Source organism: Ambystoma mexicanum, chromosome 5q (genome assembly GCF_040938575.1).
Source record: "Ambystoma mexicanum isolate Mex_15411 chromosome 5q, UKY_AmexF1_1, whole genome shotgun sequence".
Classification (NCBI taxonomy): domain Eukaryota; kingdom Metazoa; phylum Chordata; class Amphibia; order Caudata; family Ambystomatidae; genus Ambystoma; species Ambystoma mexicanum.
Window position 1 is genome coordinate 694,103,084 of NC_090933.1, and position 18,772 is coordinate 694,121,855.

Sequence of the window (18,772 nt, forward strand, 5' to 3'; positions counted from 1 at the left end):
AAACCGGCCAGGAGAGCGTGTCGCCTCAATCACTGACGGGAGAAGCAACTGAATTTCTCCACATGGACAGAAAAGAACATCCCAATCTCCTGACTCTACCTCGACTGGAGGTCAAAACAAAGTCAGGGGGGGGATTTGTGGAATATATTGACCCACTCTGCTATACTATGCAGCACCACTCTGCTATGTATGGTGCAAGAAACTGCAATTTTTGTTGTATGGTGCAAGAAACAACAAAAACCTCCAAAACCGCGTTCTCCAACACACAAAAAGATGGATGCACAACCTGCCACCCATGGTGCATGTGTGGTAGAATAGAGCACACACTACAGAAAATGCGCCAGTGGGCTCCATGACAAGCAAACATAGAGTGCATAGGGAAAAGCAGCGCTTTTCAAATGAAACTTAAAAATGTGCTTGTAAATGACATTTATTTTGATGCTAAAACTTCAAAAGGACTGTACATAATACTGTTTCAACACTCAAACTCTTGCTTGGCGCTAAAATTAATTTAATCTAATAAAGCATTGTGAATGTACTAAGTCCTAAAATGTGAAGAGCAAAACATTTTCTCGGAAAAACTATTGCCTGTGACTGACAGCCCTGTCAAAATCTGTGTGCAGCACACTGGGCTACCTGTGAATGACAGCCCTGTCAGATGAGCTTGCCTGATGAAACTTCAAAGTATCTAAACTAAGTCTCCTAAATTAGCAAACACAAAAGGATTGTTGCTAAAAGGAATACAGATCTCAGTTTTGTTTTTGATCCCACAGGTGTAAGGCTAAGAAGTAATTGATCTATGTCATTTGATGCAACAAGTTTGGTTTCTGCTGGATTTTAAGACAAGAAATTAAGAATAAATTAGCCTGGCTGGGCCTGCATGAAGTGGAAAAACAGGTTTCTCCCAAGGGGAGAGAAATCCTCTCAGCAGAAACTCACTGACATATGATAATTGTGGGTTAGGCCAGAATTTTGTCTACAGCCCGGGAATGAACAATGGCAGATCCCCAGGCCAGGAAATGGACATGTGAAAAGGTCATAAACTGCTCCTTGAAGGAATTCCCCAAAGGAGGGGGCTACTCCATGAGCTCCAGGGAAAGACAAAGGGTGGACCATTTGCTGCTAAGAATAAATAATGGACATATTTTAGAGACTCATAACTTGTTATCCAAAGTGGTGAAAAATATAAAAAGGACAGATTTGTTAGTTTAATTTTTGGCTTTACGTTTTAAGAGACGGTGGAACTGTGTAACATATTCTGGACAGAAATGACAATATATGTGGGTTTTATGTGAACTGTATTAATGCTAGAATTGTTAAACTTTACACAAACATCCCTATGGTAAACACACACATTTGTGGAAATTTGCAGAATGTTTGGAAAATGTGTTAATGGCGAAATGGACACAGTTCTGCAGAAAGTTGAAACAGGATCCCACAGTTGCAGGATTTTGATGAACAGATACTACATAACATATGGAATCTTTGTTTGTGATTTTTGTAGAGGCTACCAATGTATAAATATGTATTTACTACAAAATTCGATTTTTGTGCTAGGGGAGGTTTCTAAGGACTGTAAAAGCCAAAACATAAATGTGACATCATCCGTCCTTGATCCAATCACTCAGATGCAAGGCGAAGATGAGGTCCTGATCCAAACCCAGTTCACAGCTGCAAGCTTAGTTAAGCCGGCCGATACACCCATTTTTGTGATGTCATTTGAAAGGATAAATAGAGACAGCTGACAACACATAAAAAAATACACTCACTCACTGACTGACTCTTCTGATTCCAGCAAAGCACTTTAATCCAGCATTCAACATCCAGCCTTTAACATCCTTCCAGATGCCAAGAATCTTGCCACGCAGTAGCTGAACCATTTTCAGCAAGGCCTCAATCCTCAAACTTATTCTCGCAACCCAGTGGAGCGTTGTGGTGTGGGAAAGCACCCTGAACTAGCATCCTGAAACAATCTGGCTTGCTACAACAAGGCTTGCCTGATGAACTTGCTATCCCGCTGATTTGAAATACCAAGAAACAAGAAGGGCAGATCCTGTGCAGTCCGGGGACCGGCCTAGCTGATCCAGTCCTGCGCCTGATGTGCTGTCCTTCCTTGATGGTCCCAATCCATTGACCAGAATGGTGACTGGCCAAAAACCTTAAATCCCAGTGGATTGTGAGTATTAATAGGACGCTAGAAAACTATTGTATACTTTGCTTATCTTGTTCCACTCTAATCTCTGAACTATCCCTACCTTAATAACCTGTAACAGTGTCAACATCTGTAGTGCTATATTCTTCTGTCTACTTGCTAAAGCACCATTTTCATAGTCCTCTTTATTGTGGAACTCTGATCTATAAATCCCAAATTGAGTCTTTGGACTGGCACCGCAGGGGAAGGTGATGGGGATCTGTTACCGAAGTCATGAATCAGTCTCAGAGAGCACTTAGTCCTGCCTTGGTTGCCTACCCAAACGCTCTAGCCTTGATTGAAAGCATATGCCATTTTTTCTGATTCTAAACTGAAGTCCTTGTCCAAATTCGTGTCTTTATTTTCTAAAAATGCCTCTCACTAAAACCTTTAACACACTCAATTTTTAAGATAGAAGCGAAATTCCAACTCCCACTTGTACCCATCATCCTTAGCTATCTCTAGAACCCAAAGTGTGATTGACCCTTTATATCAGAAATCGCATAAGGAAAAGTTTGCTGCGAATTGACATTTCGAAAGTTTTACACGTGTGAATTAGCTTTAAATTATTTCCCACTTTGACTTTGAGATTCCTATTGTTTCCTTTTGATTAAATCATTGCTTGCGTTTGCTTGCATCTGTTCAAAGTGGCTCCGGTAGAAATGTATAATAATTTAAGCATTTTTGACATTTGGTGTTTTTGCTCAGCCAATTTCAAAGCCATACTGACAGTTGAAAAGTCATTTCAGTTTTTCTCTTGTGTTTAAAGGGGGAAGGTGGGAGTGATATTCTGTTTGATCTGTGTTATTCCTGAGTACCTGCTCTCTCCTCACATCTATTTAAATTGTCTATTGGTGGGTTGAGGGGTGTTGCAGGGGGAACCCTTAACCATAGTGGCTATCCGTTCCAAACCAACACAAAAGTATTCTTTTCTGTGCTGCATTTGTTTTTGTGCTAATTACATGATTCCTAGTGCATTAAAGTTATTAGTCAGTGCTCTGTCACATCATTGGTGATTGGTGATTGTTGTACCTATTAAAATATATTGTGTTTAAATTCTAAATACATAAATAAATATTTACTTTTGCAAACTAGCCTGATTCCTTGTTCAGTGTGACCGGGGGGGGGGGGTCTCAGGAGAAGGGTGTGATATGAGTGGTATATCATTCAGAATATTGAACTTGTAGATAAAAATCAATAAGGGTTTCAATGGCGCACTACATGCTGGGCGAGACTTGGGTGTGTGCCAGATTGAAATCACTTACAATAAGGACTTGTTACACATCAAGTTTGTGGAGATCAAGCGCACAGCACTTAGCCCATTTTTTTTTATCAAACACAGTTGCTGGAGTTATTGCATCTTATTCTGGACCGTTGCACTATTTCGACCAAGGACATATGTAAATTGGAATTGCCTAGTATAGAGTGTGTGGTTGATTGGTCTTTAGTAACTTTTATTTCACTGGTGGTGGTTCAACGTATATGTAAAAATGTCAAGGCTCTACGCCACCTGGGTTTTGAAATTATGGTTTTACATCCCTCAGGCCAAGGTGTCCATCACTCCCCTTGTTCCCAGCCTATAAACCTCTTAATGGCGACAAGTCAGCTTAAAAGGAAAGGAACCTGCCCACCATGAGACAGCAGGACCAATGGCTCCAGGTTGGCAACAATGATTTTGCCCATTTTGGCAAGAGGAGGTGAGGGATCTGAGCCTGCTGTCCTGGAATTCTAGAAGCCACAATTCCTTTTTAATTAATCTAAAGTATTTGGCAGTCTTAAAGAATGTACAGTGTTTTCGCCTCCGGGAGACATGGTTATGTTCCTCTTTTGTTCTGGATGGATATATAACTTTTTTCCGCCCCTCTCTTCTGCCGCTGAAGGGATGCCCAAAAGGTGGCCTGTGTATAGGGGCTAAAGTGTCCTGTAACATTTATGAATATACTCCCTCCAGGCCACATGGAAATTTCATGGCGGCTTGTACAAAAGATCTTTGGCCTGGCCAATAGACTGGTGGCCACGTTATACGACCCACCAGGTGGGGACATGATGGCTGAGTTGGTGGAGGTGGTAGTAGTGGAGACTTTTTGTTGCTGGCTGATGCAGTGTCCCAAGGGTGCAATTGTGTGGACTGGGGACTTTAATGCCGATTGTAGGCAGCTACAACACTGAAGAGGGAGAGTAGGGTGGGGAGCAGGGGGTTAAAACTTGGTGGGGAGTTCTGGCTGAATTTGAATTCATGCCTGTGGTGGTGATTGAGGATGGAAAGCAGCCTACATGGTCAAATGGACAGTATAGTAGTTACATCAATTTAATCTTCACTAATGCCTCCCTGGCTAAATTTAACCCTGAACTTGTGATCCAGGATACATAATCTATTGACCATTGTATGTTGGTCATGAATTGGTTGGGACCAAAAACAGTTCCTACTACCAGATTGTGCCAAAACCCTATGGTTAACATTCTAGGCAATAGGTTGCGATGGTCAGCCGGTAACATTGCAAAATTCAATTTGTCTTTGGGTCGGTGTGGCTATAATGAGGCAGAAATGTTGGAGAAATGTGGTGGTGATTTGGATAAATTACAGGTGCTTCTCCCCCTCCTTGATCACAGGTATTTACTTAAGAATAATTAGCCGATCATTTGGGTGGCAGATTTGATTATGGTATATCCCAAAGGAAAAAGAGTTGAATGCGGAGGTGCGCAGAATAAAGAGAAGTGGTTCATTAAATAGGAGGGAGAAAACTCAAATCATAGCCGCTACCAGGACAATTTACAGGAGTTGGTTGAGGGCATATAGAATCTGACAATAATGCAGGCTGGAAACTTATTAACTGTCTAATAAAGACCCATGATTCAAAGAAGTTCTGGTTACTTATTTTCAACTAAGGGGCGGTTGAGGGGGCCAGAGAGCTCTCTGGTATATCGGCAGAGCTTTGGGTCCAGTATATTGAGAAATTGTTTGGGTGGGAGGGGGCCCCATGTATGGTGGAGGCTTCGGAGTCCAAGTCTGACTCTGTGGTAGGCACATTAGGGAGGCCGACCTGGTAAGTATTAGCAGGTTGAAGGCTTCTGGGGCCACTAACCCTGGTGGACTTTGCAATTTGGTCCTAAAGGGCCATCCACAATTTTGGGCCTCATTTAGTATCAACTATTTAATCAGATTTGTGATTCTGGTGTCATTCCGTCCACTTGGAAATCCTAAATACTGATTCCTGTCCACAAGAAGGTTTAGCATGACCAACCAGCTAATTACAGGCTACTGGCAATGTTGGATTGCAGCTCCGGCTTGCTACTGGAGCTGTTATCCTCGTGGGCCAGAGAGAAGGGTCTATTGAATTTCCAGCAGACGGGTTTCAGGAAAGGTTGTGGGACCTCCCACTCCATTTGGACTGTGCTAATATTGATGTTGGATGTACATATCTAGCCAGGAACAGCATTGTATGTATGCTTCAGCGATTATTCGGCTGCTTTTACAGAGTGAAACTATGGGGAAAAGTTGGCACGATGAGGCATATATTCTTCACTCTTGTGTTTTATCAAGGCTTTGTACAGTGACACCCAGGTCCCGGTTAGTTTATCACAAGATGGGGAGCTATCTGGCCCATTCTTTACTAAGCAAGGGCTGAAACAGGGGTGTCCCTTAGCCACCCTGCTTTTCAACCTGTACATTTCTGAGTTGCCTCCGGCTCTTAGGGCTATTAACATCACCCGCCGCGGTATTTGTATTTGTATTTAATTTATTTGTGAAGCGCTCCAGGCCCACAGGCATCCGGGCGCATAGTCTTACATATCAGGTTACAGTTACAGTTACTGTTGCACGTCAAAATAAATGAACGAGCTCAGCCTGTTTACAGCACAGTACAGAAGTGAGCCAAATTCGCACAAATGTCAACATAAATCAAGGCAGTGCAGTAGTATACAGTGAAGCAAAGCGACCATAATGCTATAGGCATCCGGCCCTATAATGTGTGAGTCACATATTCTGTGTGAAGAGCCACGATTTAGTTTTATTCATGAAGGCAGGCAAGGACGACTCAGTTCTGATGGTGATAGGATGGGAGTTCCATAGCTTCGTGGCCAGGACAGGGAAACTCGCGCCTCCAGCTTTTTGCAGTTTGAATCTGTGCAGAACGAGACTGTGTATTTGGGCAGATCTCATAGGACGTGTGGTGGTGTGGAGAGTGAGGCGGTTAGACAGATGGGATGGAGCCTTGTTAGCAAGGCACTTGTGTGTCAAGGCAAGAGTTTTCAGAGATGTTCGGTGTTTAACTGGGAGCCAATGTAGATTGGTTCTGACATCAGAAATGTGTTGGTTCCTAGGAATGTTAAGAGTCACTCTGATGGCATTATTCTGTGTGATTTGCAATTTGTTGAGGTTGAATTGGCTAGTCCCCAGGTAGAGGGCACTGCAATAGTCAATCTTAGACATAATGAGAGTTCTAACCAGGGTGATACAGTTGGTGGAGTTTAGGAAAGGCCTGCAGGCCGTAATGAGTTTGTAGCTATAGGCCGCCACTGACCTCACTGCATTAGGTTGTCTGTTCATTGATAGAGCAGAGTAAAGGTAGATGCCTAAGGTTTTGGTGTCCTTGGAGACCATGCTGTCATTGCTGTTAATGTTGAAAGACCTAAAGGCATGATCTAGTTTGAGACGATGCGCTGAGCCTAGTATTAAGAGCTTAGTTTTGTCATCATTAAGGCAAAGTTGGTGTTGAGCCATCCAGGCCTGAATGACCATGTAGACGTCATTCAAGGATTTGGTATCATCTGTTAATCACCTGTGATGGGGAGGAGTTTCTGGGTGTCATCTGCATAATTAGTGCAAGAGACACCCAGATAGTCGAACATCAAAGAGAGGTTTGGTGAACACATTGTAAAGTGTAGGCGACACATAAGAACCTTGAGGGACGCCACAGTGGATGGGAGCAGGGTCTGCGAGGCAATAGGGGAGAAGACCCGCATGGATCTATTGCTTACAAAGGAACTAATCCAGGCAGTCGCTGAGTCAGAGAAGTGGGCTGCGGATGTGAGATGCTGACATAGGATTCAGTGATTGACCAGATCAACCGCAGAAGAGAGGTCAAGTAATAATAGCAGGGCTAGTTTCCCATTATCTTTTAAGACCTCGATTTGTGTTTTGAGATCAATCAGGGCCATTTCAGTCCCATGTCTAGGGCGGAAACCTGATTGTTTTAGACCGAGGAGATTGTTGGTTTCGAGATACTCTTGTATCTGCAGGTACGCTGCAGGATCTAATAATTTGAGCATGAAAGGGACAGTGGTGATGGGTCTGAGATTAGTTGGTATATTCGGGTCAAGAGAAGGTTTTTTAAGCAACAGGATAACCCAAGCGTCCTTGAGATTGTCAGGGACTATGCCCGTTTTGAAAGATGAATTTATTAAGGCCGTGATGAAAGGGGCTAAGTCATGTGAAGCTTCCTTGATAATCGTAGGAGGACATGCGTCGCCTTGACAGTTCGACGGTTTAAGTTTGTTGATTATTCCTTCTACTTCGGCAATGGTGAGAGGGGAGAAGGAGAAAGGTTCAATATTCATGGTGACCTGGGAAATAGTCCTCATAGAGGTAGCTTGAAGTTTATCAGACTGTAGTGAGTTTTGTTTATTTTTAGTTTTAGATTGGAGGGATGCAATTTTAACCAGAAGCGCTGTCGGTATATTGGCACACCAAATGCTGTCTTTGACACAAGTGTCAGGGGCCAATGCTGGAGACTCAAGTTCCTTTAGAATTTTAAATAATTCTTTGGTGTTTCAGTGTGCTTGCATAATGCGATTATTAAAGGACTCTTTTTATCGCTTGGAAGATGGCTTCTTTGGAATTAAGGGAGGCGAAAATGAGACCATCCTTGTGTGCATCAGATGGATGACTTTTCCAACGGGTTTCCGCTATACGTTTGACTTTGCAGAGCACTCTTAAGTGTGGTGTAAACCACGAGTTGAGGTGTGCATGTGGTTTGGGTTTCCTGAGTTTAGTTGGGGCGGTAGAGTTTAAGGCTGTGAGCACCGCATGATTATAGGTGTCCGCTAAGATTGAAGGATCAGAGCAAGAATCTGTGATTTTGTTGAGGGTTGGAAGAATAAGGGGGATTAGCTTATCTTTCGTTTTGTCCCTTTTGTTTCTGGTAGGGATGGCAGGCACAATCGAAGGTGCTGGACGTTGCACTGCCTTAATGTTGAATGTGCTAATATGGTGATCTGACCATGCACACAGGGAAATGGATTGTAGGCTAATGTTGCAGTTAGCGTCAGCTAGCCAGTCAAGAGACCTCCCTTTAATGTGGGTAGGTTTTTGGATGTGCTGGGTGAATCCTAAGTCAGTTATGGAATTTGCGAAGTCTAATGCCGTAGGGTCATTAGGATCTTGATGACCCAAATTGAGGTCCCCAAGAAGGATGAATTGCGATTTTGTTTGTCAGGCAGTGAGGCTATTTTCCCTGCCTGACATACGCTGATTACACGGTCATTTTAGACCACGCACCAGTCGGCCTCCAGAGATCTCTTTATTTTTGAGAGAAATCACAGCCTTACTCCCAACGCAAATAAAACCAAAATAATGACCTGTGGGAAAAGAGCATATGGGGCACATTCCTTTATTTGGAGGATGGGAGGTATCAGGTTGGAACAGGAAGTAGAGTTTAATTATCTGGCCTTTTCATTAGGGCTTATTTATTGCCTTCCCGTCCGGCTGAGAGGATTTCTCATAGGACCTGGGCTAAATGTCTTGCATTTAAAAGAATCATTGATGTCCAGGCTGGCTGTACGCTTGAGTCAAAAGATATTGCTTACAGGTCTGCAATTATCCCGGGCCTATTGTATGCCCTGCAGGTTTTTCTGCTAAGGGCAGTAGATTAGCTGACTAGACTGAACGCAAAGATTCTTCGCTCTTTACTGTCCCTCTCAGGTAGAGTGCCGGTGGAGGCGATAAGGCTGGAATTGGGTGTGCCTCCTTTGCTGGCACTCTGAAAATTGCTGCCTGCAAGTTCTGGACCAAGATCCATTATGGTTGCACGGGAGATGACTCACTGTTGAGCAGAATGGTGTGCCACTCCAGAAGGTTCTCTAAAAGTGTCTGGTGTAGGGACCTAGAGATGTTGGCTAGGTCCCACTTTGTGGAGGTTGGCATAGCTAATCTCCCGGAGTCGTGGCTGGACTTTAAAAATTGAGAAGTCCATACATCATGGGACGGAGTTAGCATTGAACTATTTGGCTGGCCTCCGCAAGTATGAGGTCTACTCGCATCAGGCTTTTTCTCTGGGCTCTCCGAAGTCTTACTTGCTAAAACTTAGGCTACTGGTCCTGATTAGATTTATACTCAACTAAACACCCTACCTGTCTTCGAAAATACAGGGGCTTGGGAGGGACTTCCTAGGCTTGAAAGGTTATGTAGATTGTGTTATGTTATGCTATGTTAAAAGTATTTGTACCGTGCAACGTCACCACGGGAAGTGGTCCCCAGGTGCTCTGGCAGATCTGAAAGAGGATCGGTGGAGTTAGTAGGGTGTAGCGGGGAGTAGGATAGTGAGAGCTGTGATGTCCTGTTGGCAGCTTCAGTTCGTTTTTCACTGTGCGCCGAGCTTGAATGCGTTTATTAGTTTGAAAAGAGTTCCCATGTGCTGTTGAGAAAAAAGGATTGTGTTTATCTGTTGTTGTGGTGTGGTGAAGTATGTGCAGATTGCTGTGCAGAGAAGTGGTTGTGTGGGTTTCCATGTGAGAAGTGTATGGGGAAAGTTGAGATTTTTCTAGTTTTGGATTAGTTGGATTATTTTTAATTAATATTGTGTGCTAACTAGTTTGTGAATCACCTTGCCATATCTTGACCCAATGTGGCGCTTTGAGCATGGAGCATGGTAAGGCTTACAACAACATTGACTCCGATACTTCGGATCCATTTTCAGCACAGTCTCATTAGTGACTGCTTTGTCAGCCTTTTACATATGGCAACGGGTCATTAGGGAATTGTTCCAGGAGTTTTAAAGATGATTTAATTGTTTAAGAGGATTAATTATCACATTTCTGTATGGATTCATTTTATTTGCCACAACGAGATGAGTTTTGTGATGTCAGATTTGAAAGTGTGTGGGTCTTAATATGATATATGTATTGTTTATATATGGTATCTTATTTTTCAATTTTTTCTTTTTTGTGAATAATGAGTAGTGTAAAAGGTCACTAAATGTAACCAAATGCACTTAATAAAAAAGAAGAAAAAAAACAGCTCCCTAGCCCACCACACAAATTAATTCACACATTCACTAACTCATTCACACACACACCTACACATCAGACGCTCACTCATGCACACTCATGAAAACACATTACATAATCTCACCTGCATGCAGACTCGGTCAGGACTGTGCTTCGCTCCGCTACATCTCCATGAAAGTCCTCTGGCACAGCACGAACAAGAACCAGGAAGCAAAAAGTGCTTCCTGGTTCCTGTACATCTGCACAGGAGCTAGAGCACTTGGGCACTCTGCCTCAATCCATTGCTATGTGCGGGGAGTTTCTGGGCTGCCCCTTGCACATACACGTGTAGTTCCTCAGCCTGCATGCCCAATGGGCCATGCAAGGATGGGGAAGCAAAAGCGCCACATTGGATCAGAAAGCAGCTGAGGGAGCACTTTGTGTTTCTATTGGTCTGGCGCAGTTCCTCCATGATGGGTGAGGGTTCTGGCAGGTCAGCACCCCCTCGCCCATCATGGACGAGCCACCTTGTTTTCTTCATTTCCAAATAATTATCCATTTGTACATTCCCTGCTGTTTTCCGTGGTCGCTGTGATGCTTTCATACAGAATCTAAAGGCCTTGTCTGTGCCCCTTGCGGCTTAAAGTAAATTCTTACATCACTTTCAGCGTCCAAGAAATGACAAACATAGTACATCAATCTTTGAATAATATGTGTGGGAGATATCGGGAGAAAAGTGACTGAAAGATAGAAACGATGCAGGCAATAATAGTCCCAGCGTGTACCTGCCACTTGAAGACTACCAAAGAACCACTGTGTTATTGGGCAAATGCTATCAAATTATCCCGCACCTACATTTCAAGGTTGGAAGTTCATTTGGGTTTGAGGGTGGCAACGCATTGCCAGCACCAGCATTATACAGTCATGATTCTAATCAATCAGTGAATTGTCTTAGGAGTTTTCATTAGATTCAGAAGAACTGCCACAGCGTTGCTTGTGGTTGCAATGTTGCTGCTCTGTGTCGCATCATTGACGTGCCTGTTGAAAGTGACAGCTGGCGTTTAAATGATCTGTTGATGAGGGGCATGGCAGGGACGTCATTTCACCAAAATGCCAGGGCTAGCGGAAATGACATCACATGACCCTTGACCCCCACCCCAAGTGACATCACGGGAAGCGTTGGAACACGACAGTTAGCCCTTGACAAAACAGGAAGTAGCATCACATAGTTTTGTTTCTAAGTACACTATGAAAATGATGGTTACAATATTACTGTAACGTGATATACATTTCATACAAGAACGGATCACCATATGTATCAGCAGAAAAAAACATGCTGTAACTTGCCAAAAGTAAAATACATAGTCACAAAGGGATGCTTATTTTACTCTAAATGCTTTTTGGAGTATTCTATCTGCATTGTGAATTTTAGGTGTTTAAGAACAAACTAAATCAGTGACTCACCCCCTGAAGTGTGCCTGAAAAAAACCTTCAATGATTCTAGCAATTATTTTATGGAATTCCAGAAAGACAAATAGCTTAAATAGCCACATGGCATTGGCCACATTACAGGAGCTTCAATTTGCTTTTGGGTTAGCAAGGGGAGTCCTCAGGGGTCGCAAGTGCGACCAGTGTCGACCCCTAAATGACGTCCCTGGGGCATGGTGTTGCCATCTCTCACACCAGTGGCACTTGTATGCAGTTGGTCCAATCCTGAGATCAGGGTGGCAGTTTAAGCACTACTGAAAATCATTTGTGCCAACATCATTGCTTTTGAAGCAATGGTGGCTTAGGGGCGGCTGTAGCAGTTGGCCCTCTGTATCATTTAGGATTGCGACCAGATGAGTTCTTTATATGCAACCGCATCCCTAATGCATACAGAAAGATGATAGAATAATAAATTATCCAAGAGCACTGTGGAATAAAACAAAGGTTGATATTTAGTCTTCAGATGCGATGTATTGTTTTCGCGCAAAACACACACGTTTGTTCTTTAAAGGTCACACACACAGCAGCACCAACAATATCACAACTTATAAATTCCACTTCAAACTTACAATTTGCAGTTTGCTATATGCTAGCCATCTCGCCCATCAGCACTACTTGCTGATCACCACAAAAAGCATTATTTTAATTGGGTTATTATTAACAAAATGTCTGTTCCAAGTAACTGCCCCTTACTTTCAGAGTGACCCATACTCTTTATTGACTCGGCACATGTGTCGTCCACGTCATAACTGCCAATACAGGGGCCCACAGCATAATGAGGAGGCATTGATGATGTTGTTAATTCTGGACAATATCAAACAGTGAAATTACATCGGCCTCAGGTGTGAGAGTTCTGAAGTCAGCAACAGCGTTATGCACGCATGCATATTGCATTATGGCCCTCACGTGTGTTCTATAATGGTGGTTTAATGCCTGAACATTGAGTTTTCGCTATTCAGATTAAAGTGAGGGCCGTTAACTAAGGTTCGGGGTATTGAAGAGATAGCACTGCAGGCTATAAAGCTATTAGCTAGGACTACCCACGTGACAAGTTCTAAGACTGCCAGTATTTGTACTCGAAATGCATGATTGCAACGCTTACATGCCCACCAGTTTCTGAGCAAAAGTGGAGTAAAAAATGGCCACTATCTCAAGGATGTGTGTGGCTCTGTGACGATATTCAAAATTGTCCGTGCATCGGTAATGATTTTCGAGGTATGCGTGCCTGTCTGAAAACATAATCAGAGTACACAGCTCATATTGCCCACGACGGACGAGTTCCTTGGACACCTAGTTTGAAGAATCAAAACACGAATTGCACATCATTTCAGGTTCAGACATGGCACCCGAGGGACAGCCTGAACAACGTTTCTGCTCTTGGCAACTATAACGCAGAGACATCCAAATTGGCAATTGACAACTGGCAACACACAGCAATGTGACCCTAAATGGGGTCATTGTGTGTCCTGAAGATGGCTTGGGTACGGAAACCATGAACAGTGCCAAGCCGAAACTCGAGTCGACACTTTTTTGCTTAAGATCCATCAGACTACAAAAGTTGGGCAGTTGCTACGACTGCTATGGAGAATGTTCATATCAAAACTAGATCATTGATATGTGCCAGCTCTGAAATTAATTGGTGCATTTTATGTGAAAATAGCACTTTGCACGTTTGGGTCTAGTTGTAAGACCCTTTGTTTTTTTTCTAAACATGTTTTATTTTGCGCTTTTTGCCTGTATGAATGGACCATGAATGTGAATGAATGATGTGGGTTTTATTAGTTACAGAATGTGTCATAGTTGTAATTTGTGGTTTTGCTTAGTAGTTTAATTACACTGCCAGTAGAGATTGAGCTCATGTATTTTTTAATGAATGCAGGTAATTTTTTTATATACTGCTTTTTCACCTTCTGTCCATGTATTATATAAAATAAAGAATATTTTTCGATAACAAATTCAGTAGGTAATTCATGGATTATTTGCGCCGAAAAAAACGGGATTTGTGCGCCATTCTGCCTGCAAATCCCCATTTGTTAAACAGGGATTTGCAGGCAGAATGGCGCACAGATCCTGTTTTTTTCCGGCGCAGATAATCCATGAATTACCCCCTCAATGTTTGGTTCTATGCAAGGAGATCGTTGCTATAAGAATAATTGTTAAATGCCATGAGAGTTAGTATACACCACTTGGTCTATATATATTGTGCACTGTCTCAAGGACCGACACAAAGTTAATAAAAAAATGTGCACGTTTTTACTTTCAGATACGTTTGTGTTGCTTTCTAAAATGGTGTGTCGAGTTCAACAAATGTTTTTATCAGAATAAAAGTATGAACGCCAATGGAAGAGAGTACATATTAAGGGAAATGAAAGAGAGGTGCAGACAAAAGGGGGCCCAGAGCAAGGTCTGAGAACAGGGTCAGGAAATGAGGCAGGAGCAAGTAAGTACTGTGCACATATAGGTGCTGGAAGAGAATTAGATCAAGTGCAAATGAAAGGAGACTAGTCTATTGAGGAAGAGCAGAACAGGGCCTGGAAACGAGCATTTCTGGGCAGAAGAGATAGCTGGCACAAAGCGAAATACTCCAGAAGAGCAATTGGAAGGGACCTGCCTGAGAAAAGAAGGGCCTAGCTTAATTGAAATCAACAGTGGTCTTCTGGCAACTATAGTGGACATGTCAAGGAATTGGATTCACTGAAAAGGCTAGCAAGATTCCAATCTGATGTTAAGAACTTTGTTGGGACTATTTTCGGTTTCTTAAATTTTTGGAAAGGCAGATGCGTGCCCACAAGATTAGGCTGAGTCAGGCGTGCTGATGGGTCTGGAAAAGATCCGGGGCTATGCTAATGTCGGGACTGTTGGGACTCGGGGCTAGCTAGCCTTTTGGTTGTAGCCCCTGAACCTCTAACTGGGGCTACAACCAAAAGACCCGGGGCTATACCCCCCAACTCCTTGCTCGCAATGCCTCTGGGCAGAGTACTCATTCTTCCAACACTTTTTCCCTTTAGTCTAGTTACTCTTAGCAGTCCAGAGGTTACAATATTAGGGGAGGCGCTTACATGGTGTCCAATATTAATAGTTGGCTAACATTGTTAATGTAAAATGCCTTAATTCCAACTTTCGTAAGTGTGTCCAGGTGCCAGCAGTACAAAGGTACATCACGTGGGCCAGACCGCTTGACAATTTCCAAGTTCAATCAGTCACACATTAATGGTATATTGTATTGCTTCTCGCCAGCGTTCTGAGGGAATTGAAGTTAGTAGAACGTTGGGGTGGTAATTTGTAAAAGGACAAGAGTCGGTTAATAGTCTAAGCCCGTTAGTGACTTGCTGTTCTTAAGCTAAAGCAGGGATGCGCATGAAGGGAAAGCACATCTGCATTGCTGTTAAGTGTAGGGGAAAGCACAGGGTTTCCTTATCAGAGGAACGTGAGGTTTATTTTAGCCCAGGGATGAATGCAAAATGAGTTCTTTATGGATGTCGCTACATTGAGGTCGATAAATATGAGCCCTGTGATGATGAAGGCTAATGCTCTCTGTGCCTCTAGTAAAAAGAGTAAAAACGGGTGGATCCAGCTTCCCCTATCTCGCGCCCACTCACTGGAATGCCCTACCTCCCACTATCCGTGGTGAGGCCTCCCTCACCACCTTGCGCAAAACTCTGAAAACTACCCTCTTCACATAAGGCCCGACACATCAGCACGAATACTTATCACATATGTTGTAATATACGACCAAATGCAATATCTGTAACAGTATGATGTCTTGTATTCATTATGTGTCAACAATCGCTATCATGCCTGTCCTGTACCATGTAACTAAGTTATTGCAAGTAACAGCGCCTCAATGCCCCTGGGCTGCTTGCGCGCTATATAAATATAAATAAATAAATAATGGACGTGGCAGGTGATGAATCAACAAATAAGGGCACCATCCATAGTCTTGAGAGAGTGCCGTTTCTCCAACTGCACATGTCAAGGTTCTACACTCCGCACCGAGGAGATCTACCCCAACATGTTGTGCCAATAGATTGATTACCCAATAGCAAATTAAATGTTAAAGTAAGTAAAACTTTCTGGGCAATGTATCAACGGACAGACAGAAAATCTGAGAACCCCCATGCTGGCTCATCATGTTTTTAAAAATACAGAAATACATGTTTACTTTTTTAATGTTTGAGTTTTGGTTTTCCTGTGCTTCTATTGCTCCACTACCTTCATTGCTAGGCATAGTGTATCCTATGCATACATAAAATGAAAAATATTATCTGAATACATTACTTTCTTTATCAGCCATAGAAATAATCTTTGTGCCATAATTCATATAAAAAGTGCAAATGAAGCCATATGATTTTAAGTATTTGCAAACAGCCCTTTTTTGTCGCTCAAAAGTGTGAATGGCATGCTCCTTGTTGTTCTAGTTTAAAGATGGAACCAAAGAACAAAGGGCTGAAGCAGAAGCAGCAACAACACAAGAAGCTGCTGGCGGCCATGTTGTCTCAGGATTCCTTTGATTCTGTCCACAGTGCAGCAGCATCAACCACCGAAGAGGATATAGATAATGAAGATGATGCTATGGAATTGCTAGGTATGGGTAATCTGATATGTATCCTGATATTAAATTTACACTTTATGAAGGGGGCTGCAGTTTTTGCAGAAATTATACTTTGCCTAAAATGTGTCACAAAGTTCCTGTACGAAATGTGATAACTGATAGGGACCTTATGGTGGTGATGACTAATTCCATATCGACCTTTTCGAATTGTATGTTGCCGTATAGTGACACACCGAAATGGAACTTGATAACCAATGTAGCCACTACCTCCTGTACATAACCCATCACAAAAGCAGTAAATAAAAACACTCTTCAAGACCGTCTAACATTGCATTTACACACCTTCCTGGTCCCATTATTCCACAGTCATTAGTCAAATGTAACAACATCAATGAGATGTTCACCAACAAAATTGACAAGGTCAGAAAGCACAGAAAACATTTGATTTTAAAACTTACCCCTGCAGATTATAACCTACAGAAATGCCCAAACTGCTTGTATGCAGGCCACAAAGGCCTAACCAGGATCATAGGCATCATTCATGCTACCTTCTAGAAGGACAATATCCTCCCAGCCTCACTTATCAAATCCCACCCAAAGAAAGCACCATCCCTCTGTGGTTTCACCCTATGAACCCCCCAAGGCATGTTCGACAATGAACAGAAGACAACCTAACATCTGCCTCCCTGAGAATAAACACAGCCACCCACTACATAAGCGAACTCGGAACTCACAAACTTTCATGTAGCGACCTATCAAGTGTTTGGCCCAAATGCAGCACTGAGACAGAGTGCATCCAGTTCAATGATGGCACTAGCTAGGGGAAAGGACCCGCTCAAGCACCCTGCTGCATCTGATAAGGTTTAACACAGTGCATGGGTTTTAATGAAACAGTTCTTTATTGGTTTACCTCATACTTCATTAAGGGAAAACCAGTCCTGCAGATGGGAACCCACACAGCCAAATATGTGTCTGGTCACCTGCAGCATACCCCATGCTATGTACACTTGCCTATACACTTCATCCTATACATGCAAGCACTAGGTACACTCCTCTTTAACCTCAAAGTCCACCAATATACAGACAGCAAACAACTCTCTTTTAAGCAGGTGAAAGCCAGGCTTGATTGGCAAACATGCAAACCAACAGAATTGCAACCCAACTCACAATCAAAGCAATACTCATTGGATTTACCATTGAAAAAGGTTCCACGGTCAAGATTCTAGTATAACATGTTTTATTGATACATTGCACATTCTAACAAGGAGGCATCCCTTATCACCCCCTAGTACACAGTCTCACCCCACCATTTTGGGACAAGAAACAGGCTGTTTCTGGGCTTAACATTCTGTTCAATAAATTCGTGAATCAAACAAACAATGGCATACATTTATAGGCAGCTTGACTGCAGAATACATAAGCTGCCTATAATGATCTCACTATCTTACAAAACAGACATATATTCATTTGTATAAATGAAATATATATATATATATATATATATATATATATTCAATGAAAAAAACTTTAAGAGGACGTTATGGTTAAGTTGCAATAAAAAAAACCTATGAAATTCACAGAAAAAACTTTGTTAAAGGGACGTTATGGTTAAGTTGCAATAAAAAAAACCTATGAAATTCACAGAAAAAACTTTGTTAAAGGGACGTTATGGTTAAGTTGCACTAATAAAAACCTATGAAATTCAGTAAAAAACGTTGTTAAAAGGACGTTATGGTTACAAGTAAAATCGAAAACCCCCTGAAATTCGCCAGCTATGGTAAGCTAAGCAACCATAACTCGCACCACCACCGTGCACTGTTAAGACTAACACCCAGGACATCAAAGATGACATCACAAATATCATTTATGACATCACATTTCTAGCCCCTTCTTTTCTGTTCACTGCCATATCTAGGCCAGGTGGTTTTATTTACTGACAGTCAGAAACTTAACTTTCAAAAGGTATTACATTTATAGATATTGCTATTCTCACATGTTTTTACACTACTTTCCTTAGAATTTAATTGCATCTTATGATGTACATATATAGAGGAAGAAGCAGGCCTGAAACACAGCAATCATTTTTGTGCGTGAATACAATCATGTAGATTAGACACAGTTGCTAATGATACTGCCTCTTGTTTGCTTACTTTACTCTCCATATATAAGCACCATATTTGTATGCATTTTAGTCTATTTATGTTGTGTGTGTATTAGTAGAAATATGTAGAAAGTGATGCTTTATTAGCTACTTAGTACATGTTTCACAGTACGGAAAAGTCTGATACAGAAGCATTCACCGTTTTATTATATAACTTTGGAAAATTACAAATATAGCA

General features: G+C 42.2%; 1 protein-coding gene across 3 annotated transcripts in view; it reads left to right on the forward strand.

The window, feature by feature from the left end:
* C5QH8orf34 (chromosome 5q C8orf34 homolog) overlaps positions 1-18,772 on the forward strand; it is a 1,794,780-nt gene that overhangs the window by 732,282 nt on the left and 1,043,726 nt on the right. For all 3 annotated transcript variants that reach the window (XM_069621157.1, XM_069621156.1, XM_069621158.1), the window contains exon 7: positions 16,300-16,466. In XM_069621157.1, coding sequence (XP_069477258.1) covers positions 16,300-16,466 — 167 coding nt within the window. The remainder of the gene's footprint in view (positions 1-16,299; positions 16,467-18,772) is intronic.